At 47.3% G+C, this 23,668-nt stretch overlaps 1 protein-coding gene and 1 long non-coding RNA gene across 6 annotated transcripts; one reads left to right on the top strand and one right to left on the bottom strand.

Moving 5' to 3' along the window:
- Window positions 1-367: 367 nt before the first annotated feature.
- Window positions 368-11,166, bottom strand: NIPAL3 (NIPA like domain containing 3). Of its 4 annotated transcripts, none has more exons than XM_061373590.1 (12): window positions 11,146-11,166; window positions 9,222-9,605; window positions 7,873-7,941; window positions 7,617-7,788; window positions 7,441-7,500; window positions 6,928-7,073; window positions 6,079-6,175; window positions 4,970-5,105; window positions 4,175-4,263; window positions 2,937-3,000; window positions 2,225-2,319; window positions 368-1,554 (listed from the first exon to the last, which is right to left on the bottom strand). In XM_061373590.1, the coding sequence occupies exons 2-12, from the start codon at window positions 9,318-9,320 to the stop codon at window positions 1,355-1,357; spliced, it is 1,227 nt and encodes a 408-aa protein (XP_061229574.1). In that variant the 5' UTR covers window positions 9,321-9,605; window positions 11,146-11,166; the 3' UTR covers window positions 368-1,354. The 4 variants fall into 4 exon arrangements, with proteins under 4 accessions (XP_061229574.1, XP_061229572.1, XP_061229575.1 ...); XM_061373588.1 differs by lacking the exon at window positions 11,146-11,166 and adding an exon at window positions 10,682-10,801; XM_061373591.1 differs by lacking the exon at window positions 11,146-11,166 and adding an exon at window positions 10,628-10,770 and having other exon boundaries at window positions 6,928-7,049.
- A 184-nt stretch (window positions 11,167-11,350) lies between these two features.
- Window positions 11,351-17,804, top strand: LOC133223159 (uncharacterized). Of its 2 annotated transcripts, none has more exons than XR_009728478.1 (2): window positions 11,351-11,830; window positions 16,208-17,804. It is a non-coding gene; the product is annotated as an uncharacterized LOC133223159 (long non-coding RNA). The 2 variants fall into 2 exon arrangements; XR_009728479.1 differs by lacking the exon at window positions 11,351-11,830 and adding an exon at window positions 12,192-12,499.
- The last annotated feature ends 5,864 nt before the right edge of the window (window positions 17,805-23,668 follow it).

The following is a 23,668-nucleotide window of genomic DNA, read 5'->3' as shown; positions in this document are numbered from 1 at the left end:
TGTTCATTTCAAATCAAGTCCTGGAGCCACTTCACTATGCCCAGGTCACACCAAATGGACTTAACTGTTTCCCAGCAAAACAATAGATTTAATGAAGACGAGGACATCAAAGCACCAGTAGAACCTGCATATGCCAGTAGTTGTTGTACTTTGTCCTTTTCACTTGACAAGTCCCCCCCCTCCTTGTGTCTATTCTCCCTTCATATCAGCTTCAAGCCATCTCTTGGGAGCTGGAAAGATAAATATCCTGAGTACACAATGCTCCATTATTCATTGGCTGGACTGTGCATGTTTCCTTCTCCTTAGCTCCTTCGCAGTATTAGACTAGTATCCTTTTTTTTGTGTGTTCCCCCCACTTTTTAAAAGAAAAGGGAAAAAAAAGAGGGGACACCCCAGCTGCAGCATCTGTACTGAGCTTTTTAACTAAGGAATATCAAGACCTTTAAGCATTTAAGGCCACTGAACAAAGCTGAAAGTCCTGCCTCAACCAGAAAGGAAGTAAAACTAACAGGGAATCAGGACCTCATCAAGAGCTACAAAAGTTTCCCATCAGATACCAGCCATGTATCTTCTCATTTCTTCTTGCTCTCATAATTCACTGTGTTTCTTCTGCACCATTTAACCCAACTTGAAGTTTCTGCTATGAAACAGAAAACTGGCAAATGATCTCTGTTCTAAGCTGCCATGTAAGCCTGTGGTGCTATAAAACAATTCACATACTCAGGACATGTGCTCGACACTAAACAGAACAGCTGTGCAGGAGGTGCCCGAGACTCATGTTGGGGAGGACTAAAGCATCTTGCTAATTCTAACCAATTGTGCTGCTCTAAAGACACAGAAAGTTGCAGTATTAGCACTTGAACACAATTACATTTTATTGCCATGTTAAGGTGTTCTGTGGTCATGCCAGAGACGAGGAGTTACAATTTCTCTGGAAACCACTACATCCTCTGTAGATGGAAGATTAAATGCTGCCCTCCTCTCTCTCCAAGCAACTCCTGGAAATACCTATTTGGAGACACCCTGCTCCCAGCAGGACTAATCACTGCCTAGTCACTTCTCTTCCCACTGCTCATTTTCACAGCATCAGCTATCCCATCGGTTCCATATTGCTGGGATACTGCACTCCCCACTCCAGGCAGCACCTTCAGTGGAGGATTTACTTCTTGCTAAGAGGAATGCTTTCAACTTCATAGCTATACAGAGTTCTTTATTTTAATAATCAACCTTGAAAGTTAAGCCTGAGAGGAGCTTTAAACCATTTCAAGGTTGGCTTTACACTTGCTTACATTTTCATAGGTAAATAAATAAAGGTCATACTTCTGACAATTCAAATCAGTTCCTTAAAAGCCACTCACTCCTTTTTGCTGTGCTCTAGCACCCGGTAGGGTGGAGCAGAAGCTCCTTTGGGGCCGTGCTGCTCCTGCACAATTGGCAGCGTGGCTGGAGTATAAATTTCCGGCATGTTGTCATTGTTCTCTAGGGCGCCGTAGGAGAAAGAAGCTTTGAGGTCAGGCTGAACCGCAGTCCCTTTATCGTGCATGTTCTGCATGCCTGAAAAGAGCAAAGACAGAGATTAAATGCTTAGGGACAAAAGTGCATTGTTACTGCACTGTTAAATCAGCCAATTAGAAGGTTTCAGTGTTTGTGATCCTCAGCTCATCAGTTCTTTGAGCGTTAAATGAAAGACATAATGTTCTTCTGCTTAGCACTAGGGCAGCTAATGGAGAAATATGCTTCCAGTGAGCAAGGGATGGCAGTCAGTTATTTATCAAGTGCTGAATATCTTTTATGCAGCTTACCAGAAAAAGTTTAGTTGTACTTTCCAAAAGGAATTTTGAATTTAGAGACCAGCTCCTGCTGGTCTCTACCTCATGCAACATCTCTGAGCTTTCCCCAGTAATCAGTTCTTCCTGCTGGATGAACACCAAGGCCAGGCCCAAGAGTATGTTCAAATCTAGTTCTGCTTCCAGACAGCAGCCAATCTGATAAACCCCTAGTGTCAGAGGATCCAGCACAAGTGGCATCCAGATGGCACATCACCTCTCTCTGCTCCATGCAAACATGCACATACCCCTCTACATACACAAATGAGAAGGAAAAGCTAGAAGACAACACAGCCACCTGATACATCTGGATACTTAATAGAGCTTAAAGCTTGAGCTGTTCCTGTGCAGCCCAACACTTAAATAAGAGCAATAAACCACTGTATTTTTACTGTTACCTGGCATTGCATCCATTGAGATGTACGGTTCAAATGGTACAGATTTCTTCCTATTTCTTGTGATCAGGAAGACACCTAGAAATGCTATGAGGCACCTGAGAGAGAAAACAAGATCTAGTGAGATAACTGTGAAATGGGAGAGGAGGTAATACTGCATGTTGTGTCTTCCAAGTGCCTCTCATGTAGCACCATAAAGAATAAAGCCCTGGAAGCCAAAGAACTCTGAAGTTGGGAACTGTCTCAGGCGAATAAGCCTCTTCAGCAGTGTTGCATCACCCAGCAATCAAACATTTCACTTTTCTTTACCAAAACGCATTCATTCATTAACCTGGACTAACTAAAGGGGAAAGGAAGCAGGCCAGAGGTTGGGTTTCTTTGAGAAAATTCCAGGATTTAGCAGCCTGACCTTTGAAAGGTTTCCCACAGGAAAACACACAACTGTCAATCTTGATTTTTCCAGCTTGCTGACAGAGTTCAGAACATTAATCTCCCAATTGCTTTTTCTGCACTAATCTGAAAGACATTTCAGAATTTCCATATCCATAATCTCTGATCATGGAAACCTGCTCACATCAGGACACTGGATATTTTACTGATCACATCTGCACTGTGTGAGGGTCCAAGCCCTAAGAAATAGAACTCCAGAAGTCTAGCCACAGGTCACTGAAGACTGACCTTCCAGTTTTCCATCAAGGAAACTTTAAACACTTACCCAAGTGCAAACATACATATATGGAGAACATCTTCACCGGTGAAGTCCAAGTAAAAGGTTGCTCCTTTAAAAGGAAAAAATTCATTACATCTTTCTTCCCCCCCTTATCCAAGCAATCAGTGCTACACCTCCAGCACTAGTCCCTCCCAAAACCAAACCAAGATTCCTATTTCTGTAGTCAGCCCCTTTGTATTTTTAATGACCTTAAAATAGCAAAAAGTGGCCCAATTTCTACTTTAAACACAATCTGTTGACAAACATTGAGAGCTTCACAATGAAAATACTTCCACTGGTGTAACTAATATAGATGCAAGTAAATCTGTACAACAACCAGTACAAATCTTTCCACACCGGGGCACAGTTTTGTGAAGGAAACACTGCTGGAACTATTGCACGTCACTGTGCTAATAAAACCTGACCCACATTCTCCCCACATAAATGAGAGAGACCATTTCTGAAGTGTGAATGACAAACCCCATCAGATCTCTTTTAACTACAGCAGGTTACAAACTCTTGACCCCAAATAATACATGGCTCAAACCAATAAAATGACCGGTGTCCTCAGTCCTGGATGTCAACAGGACATGTGTCCTGGCTCCTGCTCTTTACATTTCTAACTGAAGTAAATAAGCTGATCAATCTGGGAGCAGCGTATGGCTTGGAACGTGACAGGAAACAAACATTAGCCAAAGAGAAGGCCACAGGCTCTGCGACATTGAGGAACAGCAGTAAAAGGCAATGTGTAATTTATGGGGGGAAGCTATTGCCTTTACGTACCTAGAAGAGCTTTACTGCTTACACAGATAGCATCCATTACTGTGAGCAGATGCACTGCTGAGCATTGAGGCTTTGGGATGGCTGGGTGTTTTCCCCAGTTTTGCTCAAATGTCTAAGTGAGAACAAAACCTTCAAAGGCTGCTGCCAGGTTTGAATCCTGAGGGGTTTAAAACCTCATCACTGTTTGGACAAAGCTTTGACTGGGTGGCGATGACTGAAATTAGAGCAAACTGTTCAGACAGAAAAGGGCCTACAAAGCTGTGAGCAGCTGTGTTCAGGTACAATGCAGAAAAGATTATTGGGAATCTGCATCACACACATTTTAACAAAATCTGGATACAGTTACATGTGGAGAAATTTTAGCTGTGTATTGAAGGTGCACTTCTAATATATCATCCTCTTCTACTCATAAGCTTTTGCCCTTCTTTTCAAAGAGGCCACCCCACTGTTTGTGCTGTTACCTGCTGTGATCGCTGCCGTTGTGGACAGGATGTAGCCGACACTGGCAATCTGAGAGGAGTCATAGAGCTGTGAGGCTTGTGCCAAAAACCTGCAGTACAGTGAGAAAGAACAGAGTTTGATTTGAGAAGGATACTCAAACGATACAGCAGTTAACAGGGACCTAAGGACAGGTTTCCTGTTTGGAAACACCTTTCAAAAGTGATGCATAAATTTGAGAAACTTTATTCCCTTTCTCACTAAATTCCAAGGGATGCTGCTGCAGGTTTATAGAAATGATAGAAGAGTAAACCTGGCAGCTAAAGGCTGTGAAATTCACTAAGTTTCATTAAAGGCAGTGAAATTACTGCCGCTGGCCTTAGGGCCAGAATGCCACTCACATGTGGAATAGCTTTCTATCCCTGCTGCTACTAGCCTTATTACAAGTACAGAGGAACAAAAACTCCCAAAACCACCTAGACATCATCACCACCACAGACTCTGCACTTCAACTTTAGCCACTGCACATATCCTGCATTCCCTCTGCCACCATTTCAGTCTTAACACTGTTTTGCGTAATACTTGAATAATGTGTAAGTTTGGGCATAAAGCTACTTGGCAGTGTCACTATGTGGAAAACCAAAGAACACCATTATCCCAGGCTCCTCTGACATGGATTTGAGGACAGATAACATAAGACAATGGACAATTCTCCTAACATTTAATCATCATTCTTGGAACGGATAACAAACAGCCCACTAGTTACTGGTCCACTGAAAGCAGCACAATTACAGACAAAAAGAAAGTGAATGTCTTACGTTGCTTGGAAGATGGCTGTTGCAATCATGCACACTAACATGATGTAGAAGATGGGGTAGTCGAGTTGCAGGTTTCCTTGTATGGAGACGAGGATCATGCCCGCCACAGCCTTCACTGTCACTGCAGTCATGGAACCTGTGAAGGTTTGCCAGGGTGGGTGAAGTGGCAGCACCCACTCAGTGGGGCTGAAGCTGCAGTCCTGCTGTACCTGCAGGCAGCCACCAGCACAACAGACCTACGAGGACCTGAACCCCTGTTTGGCCAGGTCGGACAAGGGACACAGACTGCCTGGTTATCCCCAGCTCTGCCAAACAACTTTACTACAGGGACGTCCAGTAAATCACCCAGCCTTTCTGTAGCACCTTCCCTTGTCTACAGGGCTGGGAGCATTAACAGTGTTGTGCAACTATTGTGGGGGAAGAATCCAAGTTTTCATTTCTGATGGCATATTGGCTCAGTTAATAAAGCTAAGGAAGTTTCCAAAACAAGAATCAGAAAGAGCCAACTTCCTTTCCATTTCTGAAAGCACAAGCCAGGGGCATTCCAAGTCAGGATAGTTACTGTGGCTGCAATTCACAGAGCATGTGAGGCACCAGCTACTGAAACCCAGCCCCAAGCATTTCAAAGAGAAACAAAGAAAACAGAAAAGACATAGCAGTAACTGAGGCAATATAAATAGCAAACACTGAGGCCTGTGACAGATTCAAAAGCCTGTTGCACTGTGTCACTGCCTTGCTGTTATTCACCTTTTTGAAAGTTAACTGATCACAGTTTCTTACAGAACAAAAGCAGGTAAAATACTGTACCATGTGCACGCACAGGTTAAAATTAACACCACCAATAAATAACTGGTTTCCGTATTTGGCAGATTATTCACCCTTATGGGAAATAAGCCTTAACTTGTTCAAAGGTCATCTGCACAGATCCTAAACATCACTGCAAGGCGTTAGCTTCATGCAATTCGTAGTAACCTTTCTGGACTAGATTGGTGCATTTTATGACATTAATGAGGTCAGTATAATCCCCTATATGCCACAGATGCTTAGTTTACTGCAGTTGAGTGTTATAAGCCAGAATTAGAAGATCTTACAAGTCCGTATCAACTTACCCAGCAAAGCTACCAGCAGGAGAATAACTATAATGTAGTTTGCATTTTTCTCCTTGTAAAAATACAGTAGCAGGCAGAACATGATGATCTCCACAAGCTGCAAAAGACAAAAATGAGAATATTAAACATGTGGGGTGTATGGGGTTGGCAGTAAATGGGATTCTGAGCCAGTCAAACATCAGAATTATACAGTAGAGCAAATGAAAGGAAAATGAGGATCCCACACAATTCTAGATCAAATTTAGCACGATCTCAGCTTCTAATGAGGTGACATTGAATAGCTTCTCACAGAACAGGAAACATGGAACACTTTTGATGTTAGATTTGTGGTAAAGCAGCAGATCAAATAGTCCTGACTGAATATTCGCATGACAGATCTCAGCCTACTTTCTGTAATGAGATTCTTTTCAGTGAGCCCTGGAGCACATATCTTATTTAATGGCCAAACTTATCTCCATTAAGAAATGATACATTCCATAAGATTTCCAATGAGAGATTGATGGCTCAGTCTAGAAAGTCAGATGCAAGCCCAGCATCTGGACACCTCTGGAGCAGCTGCTCTCAGCTGCCACAGGCTGAGGCTGACAGCTCTAAGAGAGAGCAAGAGACTTGAAACAGATAAAGATATTCAATTCCTAACAGATAATTCAGAGCAAGAATGGGAGAGTTCCAAACCATGCATGCATGTGTCCACATGCGACATGAACCGACACCAGGGAACACTGACACAGGTTCATTAGCAAGTGCAAGGAATATTGGTAGTAACCATAGAGAAAAATAATGCTCAAAATGAAGCTCCCCATCAGGCATATAGCAGAAAACTGGCCCACTTTTGATGGGCCATCTTACCATATACAACAGAAATGGCCAGCTCACTAAATGCCTAGTGATATTTTCTCCTGTCATCTTCTCATGACTATTAGGTCCAAAAGTTATCAGCAGATAAGTTCCAACAATTGCCAAACCACAGCCTACAAAGGACAAAACATAGCGTCCTTTGGCAACCAAAGGACAAAAAAGAGAAAGAAAGAGAGGACAAAATTAGTGGGTTAGTGTGGATGCATAGGAGTAATATCACACATGCACAGTGACTATTAATGCCATCATGCACATTCCTCTGGATGGCTCCAGGTATTTCTAAAACTGACAGATTCAGAGGATTTGGCACAGATCTGATAAATGACCCCAAAGAAACAAATCCCTTTTTAACAAACAGTGGCTCAGACAAGGCAAATCTTCAAAGAGGTACTAGAACTAAAGGAGATCTTGCCATCCCTCCAATTGTGATTCCTGAAAGGCCATGCTGTGTGTTGAATGGCTTGTAAACAGGGAGGAAAAATGAAAAGGAACTGTGGAACTTACTCAAGAAATCCTTGGGCTTCCATTTCTCTTTAATAAATATAATTCCTATGATTGCACTTGCTATAAAACAGAGGAGAGGGAAACAGTGAGTTATGCATCAGTCCATAACTCATGCGTCAGCAGTCTCACACTGAACACACTCAGACTTGTACGGCTGTTGCCTCCTTCCCCCTTACCTATAACAGACACTGCACTGAGTGGCACAATCAGTGAAAGAGGAGCAAAGGCGTAAGAGGAAAACACTCCCAGTTCTCCCAGCACCAGCAGGAACAGTCCACACCACCACGTCTTGGTTTTGAAGTAGGCTCGGGGGTCTTTGGAACCTGCCAGCCGGATGTGGCTGTATTTCTAGAGGACAGAAGAAAGGCAGAGAGGCTTTGGTGCGCTTGGTGCTTTTTAATGCAGGATGAGTATTTGCTTCATGATACCCACCTGGAGGTTGAGTGCAATACTGATGACAAGATGCCCAAAAATAGCCAGTAATGCACCAATCAGGTTCTCCTGTTAAAACACACAGATGCTAAATTTAGCCAAGGAAGTTGGAGCTTTTTGCACACCTGCAAGAGAAGAAACTTTTAAAACAGTTCCTAGATCATCTGTCAATAAACTATCTGTTTATCTTTCTCCCTTCCTACGTGATCCAGGGCAATTCAGGTAAGTTCCCTGTGGCTGTGTTCCAAACCTGTGAAACACCCTGTCCTAGCTACAAGAGACAAGACACTTGCTACAAGAGATTTCATTAGCATTCAAGTATTTGCATTCTGTGCAGTTTCTCAGAGTGGAAGAAGATAAAGCTAAACACAGTGATCCATTCACTCATTATTCCCTTTGAAATAACTCTTTTCAGGAGGATGACTGTTGCCCTGGAATTCAGCAGAGTATGGAGCAGGAACCTCTGCATTCTGCAGGTCACATTTTAAGAACTGTTCTGCTCTTCTCTGCTTACAGCATCTGCTGGTTCAGGTAATTCAACCTATTTCATGAGGCCACCCAATTACCACAGATTTTATGCTGGCTTTCATATGAACCACCTATTCCAAAGTAATAAGCAACTGGTAGTAGCTCCCAACCCCTCCTACATGAGCATTCCCAGCTCAGCAGTCATTCTCACGGTCTTAAGACAGAATTTGAAATAAAAAAAAGATGTAAAGCAGGCTGAGTCACAAAGGAAATGTACATTAGGAGGGAACAGGAGAGCCTGAGGCTAAGCCAGGCCATTTAGCATTTATGTTCCTCCAACAACTGTCTAAATCTCATTAGATGTCATTAGAACTTTTCATTTCAGTGCTGGTCTCCAAGATACAGTCTAGTACTTTGATTGATTTGGGATAACTGAGCTCACATTTGTATTACTCCCTTAACAGCAAATATACTACTCTCAATTTTCTCACACATAGTAAGACAGGGACTTTAGGTTCTTATCAGTGGAACAAAAATCTCTTTATCAGGGTGTATGAAAATAAGATTCATCCAAACAGCTTGATTTAAAACCACCTGCGAGATCTTCCCACAACAGTAAAGTTGGCAGGAAAATGTCCCTTTGTGATCACAGGTGTAGCCAGGGCAGCTCAGCACAGTTCACTGGCTCAGCAACTGCCCTTTGGTTTAGAAGAGACAGAGTTTCTTTCTTTCTTTCTTTCTTTCACTGCTGTAATGCACTGGGGCCTCCAGGCATGGCTAAATACAAACCCAGTGCACTTGCTGCAAACAAATAACCAAAATACAGGGGCACTGTTAGTTACATGGGGCCTTCTAGGGATAGACTAGGGGAGAAACCTGACCTTGTATGAAAAGGAATCAGTGTGTGGCTGCACAGAAACTGCTGCCGTGGCCAATGGGAGTTGCTGAAGTTGCAGATTTGGACTGCTGCCTCCTTCCATTGTGACTGATTGGAGTGTTTACTTTTCAGCCTCCTGGATGCTGGAGCTTCTCTTTAAAGAAGAGACTTGGACCCTGCTGGAACCACTTTCTCTGTAACTTGGTAGCACTTCTTCCCATCCATCTCGTTTTCTTAGACAAGCAACAACTAGGTGAGCCCCAGAAAATTCTGTATAGCCTGCCTGGGTTACACCAAGGTACAGGAGGCACTGTAGGCAGGAGTGTAGAGGAGCCAGTATTGCCAGCCAGTCAGTGGGGCAGCAGGGTTATATTCCTCCGAGGTAACACTAATTAAAAACCAGAAACAAACAAAAGACAACAAAGAATTAAGTCAAATTAACTCAATGGTCCAAAAATATGCATTAAATCCTACTGAAAGGCTACAGAGAACTCCCTTCCTGCAGTCTCAAACACAGGAGCTCACACACTGGCATAGCCCCAGGGGTGACATACTCAGCTGGCATTTAACATCAGGCCTTGCCATTTGGAAAGCTCTTATCGAAGTCTCTGAAGTCCTCCAAATGCTGCTTTTCATTTCTCTGCTCTCTGCTGTCTCTGTTGTTTGTTCAGGACGCAGCACTACATTAGTCACCCCATCCCCACGTGCTGGGGATGACAGTGCTGCTCTTCATGCTGAGGTCATTTCAGTGTAATCGCTGCGAGCAGAGTTTGGAGACTGAATTCCTCAGAGCCAGACTCATTACAGGTGTCTGGAAAGCATCACAAAGAGCAAGCCTGTCTGGTCCCTGCACCCTGTGACAGCTCCTTCAGAAAAGACCTCAAGGAGCATCAGCACTGTCCCCCTTGTACCATGGGGGATGCTGGCATGTAGACATTGCAGGGGCACAATCCTCCCAAGTAGAACATCCTCCTCAGTCTAAAGACTACCTGAAAGGGCATGGGTGGAACATCCTTTATGCTCAGGCCCTGGACAACTGGCCAGCGGTCAGGTAGCAGAACCCATTCCATGCTCAGGCTACAACCTGCAAGCTCTGGGAATGACTTTAGCTCATGGGTTGTCCCCGTGTGCCCAGCGTGAGAGCCAGGGCTGGCGTGATAGCCCAGCACCACCAGAAACACCCCGAGTGAGGGACAAAGCCCCCATCACCCCACTGTTCGGGTCCTGCCCGGGCAGGGCAGAGCTTGGCTGAGGGCTGGAGTTGCCCCTGGAGGCCCACCCCCAGGTCAGGCCGCTCTGCCCAGCCGATACCCGCGGCCGGGCGCCAGCGGCGGCCTGTTCCTGCTCAGGAACCCCGGAGAGCTCGCAGCGCCGAGGGTACAGCGCCCACCTCCCCAGCCCCACACTCACCTGCGCCCCCAGCCCCGTCGCTCTGCCCCCATGGCCCGGCCCTTCGGCACCCACCTCGGCTCCCGGCCCAGCGCCGCCACAGGTTCCCGCCCGGCCCCTCCGATTTGCCGCCAGCCCTGTCACTCCATGGGCTGCCGGCGGTGATTGGCTGCCGGGTGGGGGCGGGGCCTGGCCCAGCCTATGGGCTAAGTCCTCCAGCGGTGCAGGGCTCCGAAGGGCGGGCGGGAAGTGCCGGGTTCCGCCCCTCGTGGGGGGCGGGACGGTGCCGGCACCGACACAAACAAACACAGACACAGTCCTGCTGCGGGACCCCGCTTCCCGGAGCCCCGGCCCAGAGGAGAGGGGAGAGGAGAAGGGCGTGCCCCGGCCCGGGGCCCCGGGAAGAGCCGCAGCACCCCGCTCCAAGCTGCCCGCCTCGGGGACGGTGGCGGCTCCGGTAGGCCTCACCCAGCCTCCAGAGCCACCTTGAGACGCATGCGCAGCTGCGCGCTCCCAACCACGCGCAGCTGAGAGTTCACCTGTGATTGGATACCTGCCGGAGGGCCCAAAGTAACGGGACCAGTGATTGGAGGAGAGCTGGGTCGGCCGTTGTCTCGGCGACCAGGGGCACTCGTTCCCTCAGCCGCCGGTACCGCTGAGGGCCGCAGCTAGCCGGCACGTACGGGGAGGCAGCGGTGGGCAGTGGGGCCGGGATGGGGGGCACCCCCGCGGCGGAGGCGTTCCTCGCGTCCTGTCACCGAGCGGCTCCTCCCGCCCCTGTCCGCCCATCGCTCCTCAGCGCTTCAGCTGAGAGGGTGGCCCCGTGAAGGGAACGGATGAGGTGCCCGAGTCGGTAAATGAGGACAGCCCGCAGAAGCGATTTAACGGCACTGAGTCCCCCTTAAAGCCCCCTCATGAGCAGTGCTGCTGCACAGTGCTTTTATTCCCTCTGCTTCTGAAATAAAACGGCAATTAAATGCAGAAATGACGACTGATTTCTTGGCTTGAACATTGCATTAATGTTAGATTTGCCTTTACATATGCCATTTAAACCGAAAGCTGGGGTTGTAGTTACTTTTCCTCTATCTCCATATTCAGATTTTAGGTTTCAAGATTTCTTCCAGTCCTTATAAACACCACAGGAAAGTAATCCCAGACTCGTGGAAAAAAAAAAAGATTTCACTCTCAATCAAGGAGATTTCAGTATAAACTCCTTCAGAATAAGTGAGTAACAAAACCGTTTGCAGTTTACGTCTTTGTTTTGGTGTTGGTTTTGCTTTGTTTGTTTTGGGTTTTGGTTTTTGGTTTGTTTTTGTTGTTGTTTTTGCAACAGGGTGAGAAATGTGCTAATGCAATAGTATTACTGCATTAAATCCTGAAATTACTCACATAATGCCCTCACCTGAACCACCTCCTACCATCTCCCACCCAGCTTTCACCCTAGTCCCATTCCCAGTGTTGTTGAGCTCTCCAGAACACACACACGTACGTGGTGCGTTTCTTCTGAAATCCAAGTAAACCGGAGAAGTTAACACTCGTGCAGTGAGAGCACAAGGCTCCTGTGGCTTCCTGTCTCCTGCTATCCCTCACCCTGAGCAGGAATGACACCGGTACATCTGGTATCTGGCCAGCAGAGGGAAGCAGAAAGACATTTTAAACCCATCCCGTTTGCCCGGGTTCCTTTTCAAGCGCAGCCAAGCTCCCAGGTGCCAAGGGCCTCCTGGGCTTTCTGGAGCCGGCTTTCAAGCGGGTTCCTCTGCCGGTGGGAAGAGGATGCCCATGGCCCCTGCTGACAGTCTCCTGCTGTCTGGTGACGATGTGGTAACCCCAGAACTCTGAAAATTAAGTATATTGAGGATTTCTGAAACTTTGTGTGCTGGGTATGTAAAGCAGGTGAATCAAGGAAGTATTTGGCATCTTCCCTCTTTCTTCTTCTGCCTTTGGTATCTTCTTTTTCTTCTCCTTCCTTTGATCTCTTTCTCCTTGCTTGTCTCTCCCATCTCAGTGATATCAGGCATGTATTATCTCAGATTGAATAATAGCAATCAAGGACGCAAAGGACAAAAGATGAGGGGAAAATGATCAAGGTGGAGAAGTTGCTTAAATACCGTCTGTAGGCGCCATCAGTCTGTCTGGTCAGCTTCCAGGAGCTCCAGATGACCTGATGCTAAGTTCTGACTAAAAGAGAAGAGGCAGAGTCTTAAGGGAGCTTCACAAAGCACTCCCTTCCCTTTGAGAATTTCCTGCTTGAAGGGCAGAGCAGGCAGGAAGCCAAACCACAAGCTACACAAGGGCTTGGCTGATTCTTTCTTAAGCTTTATCCCTAGAGAAAAGTTACTGCACTAGGCAGGGGAGGGGAAGCTTTAGATCCATTAAGGCCAGCCTGTTTCGGGGCTGCTGACTTCATTTTCTCCACCAAAAGCACTTGACTGTGTCCTCTTCAGCACAAGCCATTTTGGAGTACATTCCTTTAGCTGGGTAGTCAGGGATAAATGGCCAGTATGTAAAGTTTACCCACTTGTAATTTAGGCCATGTAAAGAGCTTATTTGCTTCTTATTACCTGACCTAGAACACCTCACAGGTGAGTTGACCCACTTCTATAACTGCCAGTTTCCCTGTGTCCTCATACCTCCCTACGTATAGCAGAGGGCTGGAGTTTGCCAGGTCGTTCTGATGGACTCACCTTGCAGCACGGAGCCCCCTCACACTCCCACAATCCACAGGGCACAGAGGTGTGTGCTCACTGGAGCAGGAGGTTCATTTCCAAGGGTGTGTAGATGTCTAATCTCCAATTACTTTCAACAACACCGAGGTGATGATGGGCATGCCAAACCCAGAGCTGGATGCACTGGATGGGAGAAGGGCTCTGTAGCTGTTTCTTCCCTGACACGTGCTTATCCTGGAAGGCGCTAATCAGGAACGTGCTGCTGGAGTAGTAACTCCCCTGGATGGGGCAGGGCTGAGCATGGGACTCCATCCAAGCCACAGCAGGCTGGTCAGCAGGAGCAGCCAAGCCTGGGCAACACCAGAGAATGCAGCTTGCAGATGCAGTTTTTTATCAGCTGCTTTGGAAACCTGCTGCAATTTTAATAGCCAGTTCTAGCAAATTGGAGCAATCTTGCTTTCCTCAGCACAACCCTCTTGTCCATGGAGAGCAGGGTGGAGAACCTCAAGCACGTGGCAGGGCTTCCACATGGCAGGGCCTCCACATGGCAAGGCCACGTGGAGATGCAAGCCAAGGCAGTGCAGTGGCTGTTCTGTTTTGAGTTCTGGGGCTTGATAAAAACCAGCTAGCTCGAGATCCCTGCCTGCTGCATGTGGACAAGCCCTCATATCCCATCTTGAGAAATCTCCTCCTCCAAGTTTGGCATCCTGGGAGTATCACACAGGGGCTCAAGTGAAACACAGTGTAAGTCAGAGCAGCTCTGCTGATATTCTCAGAGTTGGATCACATACCTCAAATCTTGATTTGTCCTGAAGCATTTTCCTACAAAGAAAAACATGTGGAAAAGATTATTTGTGACCATTCGCTTTATAAGTCAGGTGGCATTTTTATGGCAAAGGCCAAATCTGCAAGTATTAAGGGTACAGATAACAAAAACTGGAGACCTGGGATCCAATTCCCAGTTTTAATGGAAGTGGAACACATTTGAGTTTTATTACTTTTAGCACTGTAGTAGCACTATTACACTTGTCCATGCACGTAGCAAGAAACAGCTCAGCTGCAGTAGAAAACCAGACTGGTGGAGTGATTTGCCCATGATCTCACTGTAAATCAACAGCAGGTTCTCCAGCAGACAGCACTGTCTGCCCATCCCATCCAGTCTTCTCCTTAGTCTGCTCTTTTGCAAGACCAAGCAGAGCAAGGGCCTCCATTCATCTCCCAGTCGTTTCTGGTCCTTTCTTAAGGGGCAGCAGGTCACTTGGGTTGCTGCTGCTGTACACCAGCAGCATGGGTCCTTCTGGATGGTGGTTTTTAATCAACTCATCCTACACAGGCTTCTATTTCCCCACTTTTAACCTCGCATCCTCCCTGCTCCTTGATCCTGCAGAAACTTCTACAAATCCATTCATCCTTGTGCTTTGCATGAGTGATTTAATGCCCAAACTACTTTCTTTTCTCCTCTTGACTGCATTGCCTTGTTCAATCCCATCTATCCTGTTCTCTTTCCCTCACTGTTATGCACATGCTGTTTCTGGGGGGACACTCTCAGAACCCAACTCTGAAGTCATCAGAATACAAACTAAGGTGCTTCCAGGCACTTCCAGAATATTTTCCATTGGTAACTGTCAGACAAGACAATTAACAAAGTACACATAATGACAGAATGCTCGTAAAGATCAGGAACTTCAGCTCTTTCCATCCTACATACTGGAATAATTTCCCATTTGTGTTAGTACAAAGCTATTTCTTTCATCTTGTATGGTGTTCCAGACCTTCCATGTCCCACTGTTCTTTTCTTTCCTGGGATTGGCATGCTGCTGAGGGCACTCAGCACTTCATGGGACCACATCTGAGAAGCTGGGGGTATCATGCATGACACAGGCAGGGTTTGGTTTCTTTGGCTCTATAAATAGAGCCCTGCCTAGGCCTCTTTTTTGAAAAGCCCATTTCTGGGAGCACAGCTGGGGAAGGTGTGGTGACTGCAGATCTGCATTCTGCCCGCAGGCTGAATTGACTGGGTCCAACTCAGATGTTAAGGGTGAGATTTTGGATTTGCCATGGCTCCCAGTATATAAAACTTGCTGCGAAGGCAGCAGAGAAATTTTACCTTCCTCATACTCAGCAATATTCAGTTTTCCATGATTTTTCATGTAGTTTTCCATGCATCAGGAAAAGCATGAAAAGATTAGAATTTGAAACAATGAAGGCATCTACTTCAATGCACAATCACAATCAAAGCATAAAATTTGGGGGTGCAAGCAATGACTTAGAGAATGATACAGGAAATATCCCATCATTTCTGCTGCTGGTGCCTCTTCAGCTGGAATGTCACCTTTAGTCCTGGCCACCCTAATTCTAAGAAAGAACTACAGCACAGATCATTTATAAATAAGAGATGACCGTTAGAGTCCTGGTAAAGACTGAAAACACTACAGATGTTTAATTTAGAGGGAAGAAAAATGAGATGGCTGGAAATGCATGTGAGATAACTAAGAAAAAATGAAATTGTGAGCTTTTTCTGTATCACACAGAACAGGAGGATATCAGAAAAACCTTAAAACCCAATAAATTTCAGCTTGAAAGAAGGAAGGAACGGTACAAACTACAAATAATGTTCATGCCCATTTGTAACCTGGGGTGGCAGTTTCCCATGAAAGCTGTTTGGAGCAACAGATACACAGCTTAAACCCAATGAGTTATCACAGCGAGAGGTCACTGGTGCAGCTTGGGCAGCAAAGTGGGGTAGTTCTCTTGCTAGAATGAAACCCCATGTCCAGGATGCAATGGTGTCCCTCATCAGTCTGCAGAGATCGACAGCACCTCATTGTCCAGGGAAGGAACTGGATACTTCCCTTCGCTGGTAAGAGGAAACATTTTATTTCACACTGAATTCCAAAGCTGCTAAACTCACCTTGTGCCTTTGTGTTGACTTCAGTGGACCTGATCTTTAACTGACGCTTGACTGTGTCTGCAATGCATGTTTAGTGTTGTACTGTTTCTCAAATCCAGCCAAGAAGGAACAAGATTCCTCATTGTCAGTTACAGGTAAGGTGGAAGTCCCACAGCTAAGCTGCTTTCTCATATGCTTTATCTTTTACATTTCTACTGGGGCTGAATTTCCTTTGCTCATACCCAGAGGTGCCCCTTTTTAATTCTGCATTAACCTTTTCAAGCAAATCTTGAGCACACACCAGGCAGGAACTCCTCAGTACCAAGGGAGGAAGAACAGATCCCTGACCCTGGGACAGCAGCAACATCACTGGCTTTGGTACTGAAAGACCCCAGAGCATCCCAGGAGTTTTCATCCCCAAAACCCAGCCTGTGTTGGTTGGTTACAGGAAACTTCTGCCAAGAAGCTCAAGGCAGGTGAACATTACATCTTGAAGAGGTACTGGCTTTTGAGGTTCAACCTCAGAGCTGGGAATCAGGTCTGGGTACGTGCAAGTGATGTAATGGACTGTGCCCTTCCACTCACCGTGGATCTGTGCCAGTTTGTATCAGCTGGGGCCCTCACCTTCCGCTTCAGTTCCTGAACCAACTGCTGATTCACCCTTGTGTAAGTCACTTAACTGTTCTGTGCCTGCTGCTCCCCACCCATGCCACCATGACCGAGCTTCTCTGGGTGTTGTAAGCTTTAGTCCACAGGAATTCACAATGTTTTGAGATATGGAAGATGTTAAACCCCAAAGTGTTATTAACAATTATCAGATAGTTTATAATAATATATGCACTGCTAATGGACTTCTCTGTCCCTTCAATGGCGTCTTGCTGTAGCTGTGATTACCTTTGGATTGTTTTGTTCTTCTTTAGAGAGAGCGTTTGTCTTTTTCTGCACAGCATGTCTGCATTGCACCCATCTCCTAGTGAGCTGTCCCCTTCTAAACTGCCTTGAGGGCAGGATGGACACATCCACCGTGTGGTGAGGCACAGCACGTTGACTCTTTAGAGTATTTGATGACTTTGCAGCCCTGTTTAAGACACAATGAAGACAACACAATTTAATAAACTTAATAAGCTGCCACTCATCAGCTGAGACATCTTAACTGGCTGCATGCATGTTCTTGAAGCAATTCAGGCTTTTATAGTAATTTGATCTAGTTTAAACATCAGCAAAGGTGTTTTAGACAAACATGTCTTACCTCACAAGCTGGGTGTGCAAAGAGCACACGTACAGAGTTACCAGCCTCAGCTGACATGGGGTAATCCTGTGTGCTCACACAAGCCATATGCTAAGGCTGAACTTTCTGAGGCTGACTCACTCTGACCGAGTACCTGCGCCAGCACGTTCCCGGTTGATTAAACTGGTTTGCAGGCCATAATTATTTTCTATATCATATTATAATGGCTTCGCATCATATTAATTTTAACATTGTAAGAATTTGCTTCTGGGAACGGCCTTCTTGAATTAATCACTGACTCATGATTTACTGTAGGAGATAATATCTAACCTACAAGAAGCAGAACAGGAAACTATCTATTTGAAAGATGTCAGTGTCTGATAATTTATGACTATAGACAGAGAAACATCTGAGGAGAAAAAGGTGGACAGATCCTGCAGTCTTTACATGGTCACTGCTCTCAGGCAAAAAGGAACTTTTGTCCAGTAACTGGAGGACCTGCTCTTGAGGCAGTGACAGCTGAAAATGGACAAATAGTGGAGGAAAAAATGAGTGAAAGCCAGGAACAGAGTTCCCCGAGCTGTCAAAGCCATCTTCAGCCCTGGGACCAAACCCTATATTAAAATAAAGCTAGCTAAACATCATGACTTCTGTAGGCACTGCACCTGCTTATGGAGGAAACATAAGAAAGAAATAGGAAAAGATCAGTCTTTTTTTGTGTTGAATCTTTCATGCCGGTGTCTTCTTGCTGCCTTCCCACTCTTGTGCTTGAACTGGACTCCTCCACTTACATCACTGAGTTAGCCTTGACCAGTAGAGGTTTTCTCTCGCTACAGCTTGATTAGAAAAGGTCCTTTTCAGCCAGCAATAAGTGTTTTATACCTCAGAGCACATTCCAAGAGGTAAGGCTTCATCCTGGGAATCTGACAAGCCTTTCCCTTTGTCCTGTGACCCATGCTGTGATTTTGGGTAGCTCATATAACCTTGGCACCAGAGGTTTTTGCCTCTAAGGACAGCAGTTCTCTGAGGAGCGTGATGCTCCCCAGGAGCTGTGGATGAAGCGTGTTTCTGTGCATAGGTTGTAGACAAGCTGCAGCCAGCACCAGGGCTGAGAGTGCAGGAGGCAGCTCCAGGAGAGCGTGATCTGCACCCCCAGGGACCTCTGGCATCTCTGTCCAGGTTGTAAGGAGCTCGGGGACTGCGAGCAGCGTAAGGACAGAGCTGAACCCCGAGCTTGCTGCGAGCTGCAGGAGGGCACAGAGCCCCCAGCAGTTACCTGCAGGCTTGAACAACCCCAAGTACAGATTCCTCAAGTCATCCTTAGCTCAAAGCCCACCCTGCAGCCACACACACCTCCCTGCCTCTGTAGCACTTCCATGGGTGCCCCCTGGGGTCTTGGCAGCACCACCTTGACTTCAGTGCTCAGTTGGTGTCCTGAGCAAAACAGGTCACTTAGAGCTGACATCAGAGGAGCCTGAGACAGCAGCTGAACACCCAAAGCCACATTCTCTGCAAGAATTCAAGTCCTCAGCGTCTGTGTAAATGCAACCTCTGCATGCTGGGCAGTCACAAAGAGCCTTGCCTACACTTGGGAAGCACTCCCAAGAGTTTGGCCCTACTGCTGCCTCCAGCTGTGTCATTACAATCACTCACGATGGAGACAACTGGATTTTAAATGTGGGTTTTGCTTTGTTGGTAATTACCCACAGGTAAAGCCCATTCAAAGGCATTCACAAGCTCTTTTTCTTTTCCTGAAACAGACCTCTGGATTTCTGCAAGCAAAGCAACACCATTTCTGGCCAGACAGTGCTTGTGTCCAACCCCACAGGAGGATTAAATGGGGAAAAGTTGGACAATGGCCTTCTCCATTGAGCCCTGGGCTGCGAAGAAAGATGCTGCTGGTGAGTTTGGTTCAGATACTCTGGGGTGCAGAGCACCTTCTTACACAAGTTCAGGTCACTCAGAGCTTCTTAAGGCACATTTGATTTAAGCTGGTATCAGGACACTGCTGAGTCCCCCTTCCAAGAGCTCTGGGTAGGTCCTTTTGAGCCTCTGCTGAGAAACCATCCAGAAACAGTCCTGACAGTTTAGGGTAGCCATAAGGAATCACTAGAACACTCCACAATAAACTGTAGATGCCAGAGGCTTCAGGAGAAGCCACATTAGTGCATAATGTACCGGGATCCACAGTCCTGTAGTGTGCTCCTGGCCCATTGCATGGCAAGGTTTCAGACCTGGAGTGGGAGGGCACGTAGCCATGTAGTTATCTTACACGTTAGACCATGTGTGAGTTCTCCTCCTGTATGTTCTTTAAAATGGCCAATATCTCTGTATGTTCCTATGATCAGGACTAAGTTTAGTGTCACCTTATCAGTGTCCCTCGAAATAAGCTCTGCCCAGGACAGCACTTTTTAAATCCAGAAGTGATTTCCCCATGCAGTCCTGTTATACCGGTTCTTTTTCCTTCTGTTACATTCACTGACTGATGCGCTCTCCTTCCTCAGTGCCACTGTTGCAGCCCTGTTTGATATTTACATCCTTTCCCTGTTTGTCTTGTAGGTCACTACAACCATGCCCTCATCCAGGTGTCTCCCAGAGGTGTAACATCTTGCTTCAAGCCAAAGACCTCCCGCCTGACAAAGATGTATGGATTTACTGCAGCCCATCAGCCACATAAACCGACCAAGGGAGCAAAGGAAACTCCTTCCAGGTCAGTCCAGCCTGGATGAGATGGTGCTTTCATGGGACACAGGGCAATGTGTCAGAGACCAGAGCACTCCTGCAGTGTCCCACTGCATCCCCTGGCCCAGCGGGGCCGGTTATTGCTGCAGGTTTACAGGGACAGGCTCAGAGGTGGAAGCCTTACAGTACACTGCCTCGGAGGGGAGTGTGGGTTGGTGACACCCTGGAGCACTGTATCAGAGGTACCTTTATCAGATGATCTCTCAGACATTTACAAACAGTAATTAAACACTGCACCACCCTTATGATGTAGGGGCAATTTCTTATCCCCACTACGCAGATCAAGAAGCCAAAGCACACATGACCTGGAAAAAGATATATCACATCCCAAGCAGGAGCTTTAAGCATTTGGCCACGTTTCTTTTTCATTGCCAGTGCCTAAGCTCACCTGCAGGAACACATTGGGCATAAAGAGTCCAACCTGGGAACCAGTGGGCAGGAACGGTGAGGGCAGCTCATGGCTGCACAGCATCTCAAGGAACCTGATGGGGGAAGCACAGGCATTGCCTCAGCCCCTGCTAAGGCTGGGAATTAGAGCTGGAAAGAGGCTCAAGTACTCCCTTCAAGCCAGAACTGCCATTCCCCCGTCCTCCATCCTCCTGCTTGTTTCAGAGATTAAAAGGCATGAAAAGAAACTCCCTTCTCCCAAGCCCTCCCCCCTTCAGCATCCTCATGAGAAGACAAACAAATCTGCCTATCAGCAAATTGTGCAAGTAAATTTACTGTCACCGTGCAGTGACGTTGCCTGGCCTGAGATTAAGATCAACAATAAATTCCTGACCATGGAAAAGAATGAGAACATGAGAAAGCCCACGGCTCTCCTTACCCAAGAGCTGTATCTTTACTACATCTCTCAGCAGCTGTATCTTATAACAGGGTTTTGTCAAAACAGCGGGAAGCTGTAGGCTGGGAGGGAGGCGATGCCAAGTGGCATTGGGTAAGGACAGAGGGCTAGAGGAAAGGGCAAATTAAATGTGAGGAGAGAAGATCGCCAATCTGTGTTATCAGAGAACACAAACACACTCCACACCCAGCTGCTGGGGTTGGAGCCTGCTCCTCTCCTGCTCCACGCACTGGGAGAGAATGGGAGGAACTGGAGTCACTTGGCATCGCTGTTTGGGTTTCAGCGCTATCTTGCTCTGGAGCAGCAGAGCAGCCGGGTCTCTGCAGAGGCTGGACCATGGCAAGCCTTTATTTGGCAATGAACAAGCGGGGTGTCTGTGGCATCGCAACTGGACCCTTTTTCCCCAGATCATTTCCCAAAGATTCCGGCTTAGGATTGAGCTTCCACCTCCCCAGGGACTTAACAGAAGCCACAGCTTTGATTTCCAGACATAAAACCCCATCAAGCGTGGGACAAGCTCCTCAAATCAGTTCTCCTCCTGACAGGCAGAAGCTCTGCTTGAGTCCCTCTGCTCCAGCTACCCCACCTTGTAAAGATCCTCCTCCTCCTGGGCAGGACAACCTTGGGGTTCACAATGGGTCTCCCAAGCAGGACTCGCGTGTTTGTCCGAGGCATAGGGTGACGGACAGATAAAGATAAGAATTGTTCCAAAGCTCTTGTCCTCACTAGAGATGGCAAAACCCAGATGTGACTGAACAGCCCAGCTGCCTCCTCCACAGGAAAAACCGAGGCCCAGAAATGAGCAGAGCAGCCCTGCCAGGGCATGGGGAGACCTGACCCCACACACCACGTGTAACTCAGACACAGGGCTCACAGGACCTGCTGTGGATGGAGGACACAGGTTTATGAGCACCAGGTGTCTAGATCCATACAAGATCAGAGCATAGCATCTCCCGACACCTTTAGATGGTTTAGTAGCAACCAAAGGGCCACCCAGGAGCAAGGTGGCCGGAGCAGCGCTGGAGTCCTGGCTGCCAGCTCTTTGTCCACCTTGCTGGTCCCTATTTTACAGTATTACTCTTAAAGGCAAGATTGAAAGACTCATGTTTGCAATGTAAAGGCCATTAAAGCACCTGTGACTGTCAGTGCCTTTGCCAAACAGGTTCTGTGAGTTCTGGTGCATGTGTAAAACTGTCACAAATCCTGGCTGTTGGTGCAACAGACATTTCACCTGCAATGGTTTTCGGTTTGATTGGAAGAGGAGCCCTTGCAGGGAGGGGGCCGGGGCAAGGCATTGCCTTCCTCCAGCACAGCAGCGTTACAGAGCACCTCAGTGTTGTGTCCTTGGGGTTATACCCTTCTGGCTGGCCTTTGACACCAAGCTCAGTAAACCCTGGTGCTGAGCCCTCACCCTGACACCAGCAGTGCTGGGAGGTGGCCGCAGGGTCAGGCCCTGCTGCACTCTCCTTGTGTTGAGCCGCTCCTGCCTGGGCATGGGCTGAGGCAGAGCTGGGCATGGCCGCAGTGGATCCTGTCCCTCGGTGCCCATTTGCTGCCAGGCACAAGTAACATCAGTTTCTCAGTTACTCAGACTTGCGTTTCTTGCCCCCTTTCTTGCCTGAGCTTCTCCATCCTCTCAGGAGGGCACCCAAGGGCTGCAGAGCGGAGAGCAGCCACCACTTGTAGAGCCTGGACTCGCCCAGCTGCAGGTTTCATACCAGCCCCAGACAGTGGGAGCACACGCTGGTGCCATCAGTCTCCCCGGGGCCCTTGGGGCAGCACGAGTGGGGTAATGGGCTCTTCTGGAGCCACATCCAGACCATATCCCAGACTTGCAACACAGGGCATGAGCAGCCGACTCCCCAGAGCTGTTGTGCTGACGAAGCAAGGACAAGATCCTCAGGCAGCATTTCGGTTAAAGGAACAGAGCGAGGGCAGTTCATTTGGGCTGAAAATCTGGCCCACGGTTGTTAAGGATGGTAAAGAGGAAGGGGAAGGGGTAGAAATACCTCGTGCAGGTGCTGGGAAATGCCCTCTTTCCTTTCCAGCTGTCTTTTATGCCAGTTGGATTAGCAGCCCATGCAGTACCCTGTCAGTGCATGAAAAGGGGGCACCACGAGTGCAGGCAGACACAGCCATGCAGAGCCTTCCTCTCTTGCTAAAACCACCCCACAGCTCCTTTCTGCTCCAGCCTGAACAGAAGGAGGAAAACTCCATTGGATCAAGCCCCCAGTGGTGAGGCTAGAGGAGACCGGAGCCCTCTGCCCCCTGGAAAGCACAATATGAACAGAACTGGAGGGAAGGAATGCCATCCAGAGGGACCTTCACACGCTTGTGAGGTGGGCTGATGCCAACCTCATGGAGTTTAACCATGCCAAGTGCAAGGTCCTACACCTGGGTCAGAGCAATCCCAGACACAGCTACAGGTTGGGCAGAGAAGAGATTCAGAGCAGCCCTGAGGAGAAGGACTTGGGGGTGCTGGTCAATGAGAAAATGAACATGAGCCGGGTTCAGTGTGCGCTTGCAGCCCAGAAAGCAACCGTATCCTGGGCTGCATCAAAAGGAGCATGACCAGCAGGTCGAAGGAGGTGATCCTGCCCCTCTGCTCTGCTCTTGTGAGACCTCACCTGGAGCATTGTGTGCAGTTCTGGTGTCCTCAACATAAAAAGGACATGGAACTGTTGGAACAAGT

The sequence above is a fragment of the Neopsephotus bourkii genome, unplaced genomic scaffold (assembly GCF_033783945.1).
Source record: "Neopsephotus bourkii isolate Nb327-2 ecotype Australia unplaced genomic scaffold, CSIRO-AGI_Nbou_v1 NB_1632, whole genome shotgun sequence".
Taxonomy (NCBI): domain Eukaryota; kingdom Metazoa; phylum Chordata; class Aves; order Psittaciformes; family Psittacidae; genus Neopsephotus; species Neopsephotus bourkii.
Note: the sequence above shows the minus strand (reverse complement) of the source record. Positions and strands in the feature narration are given on the sequence as shown.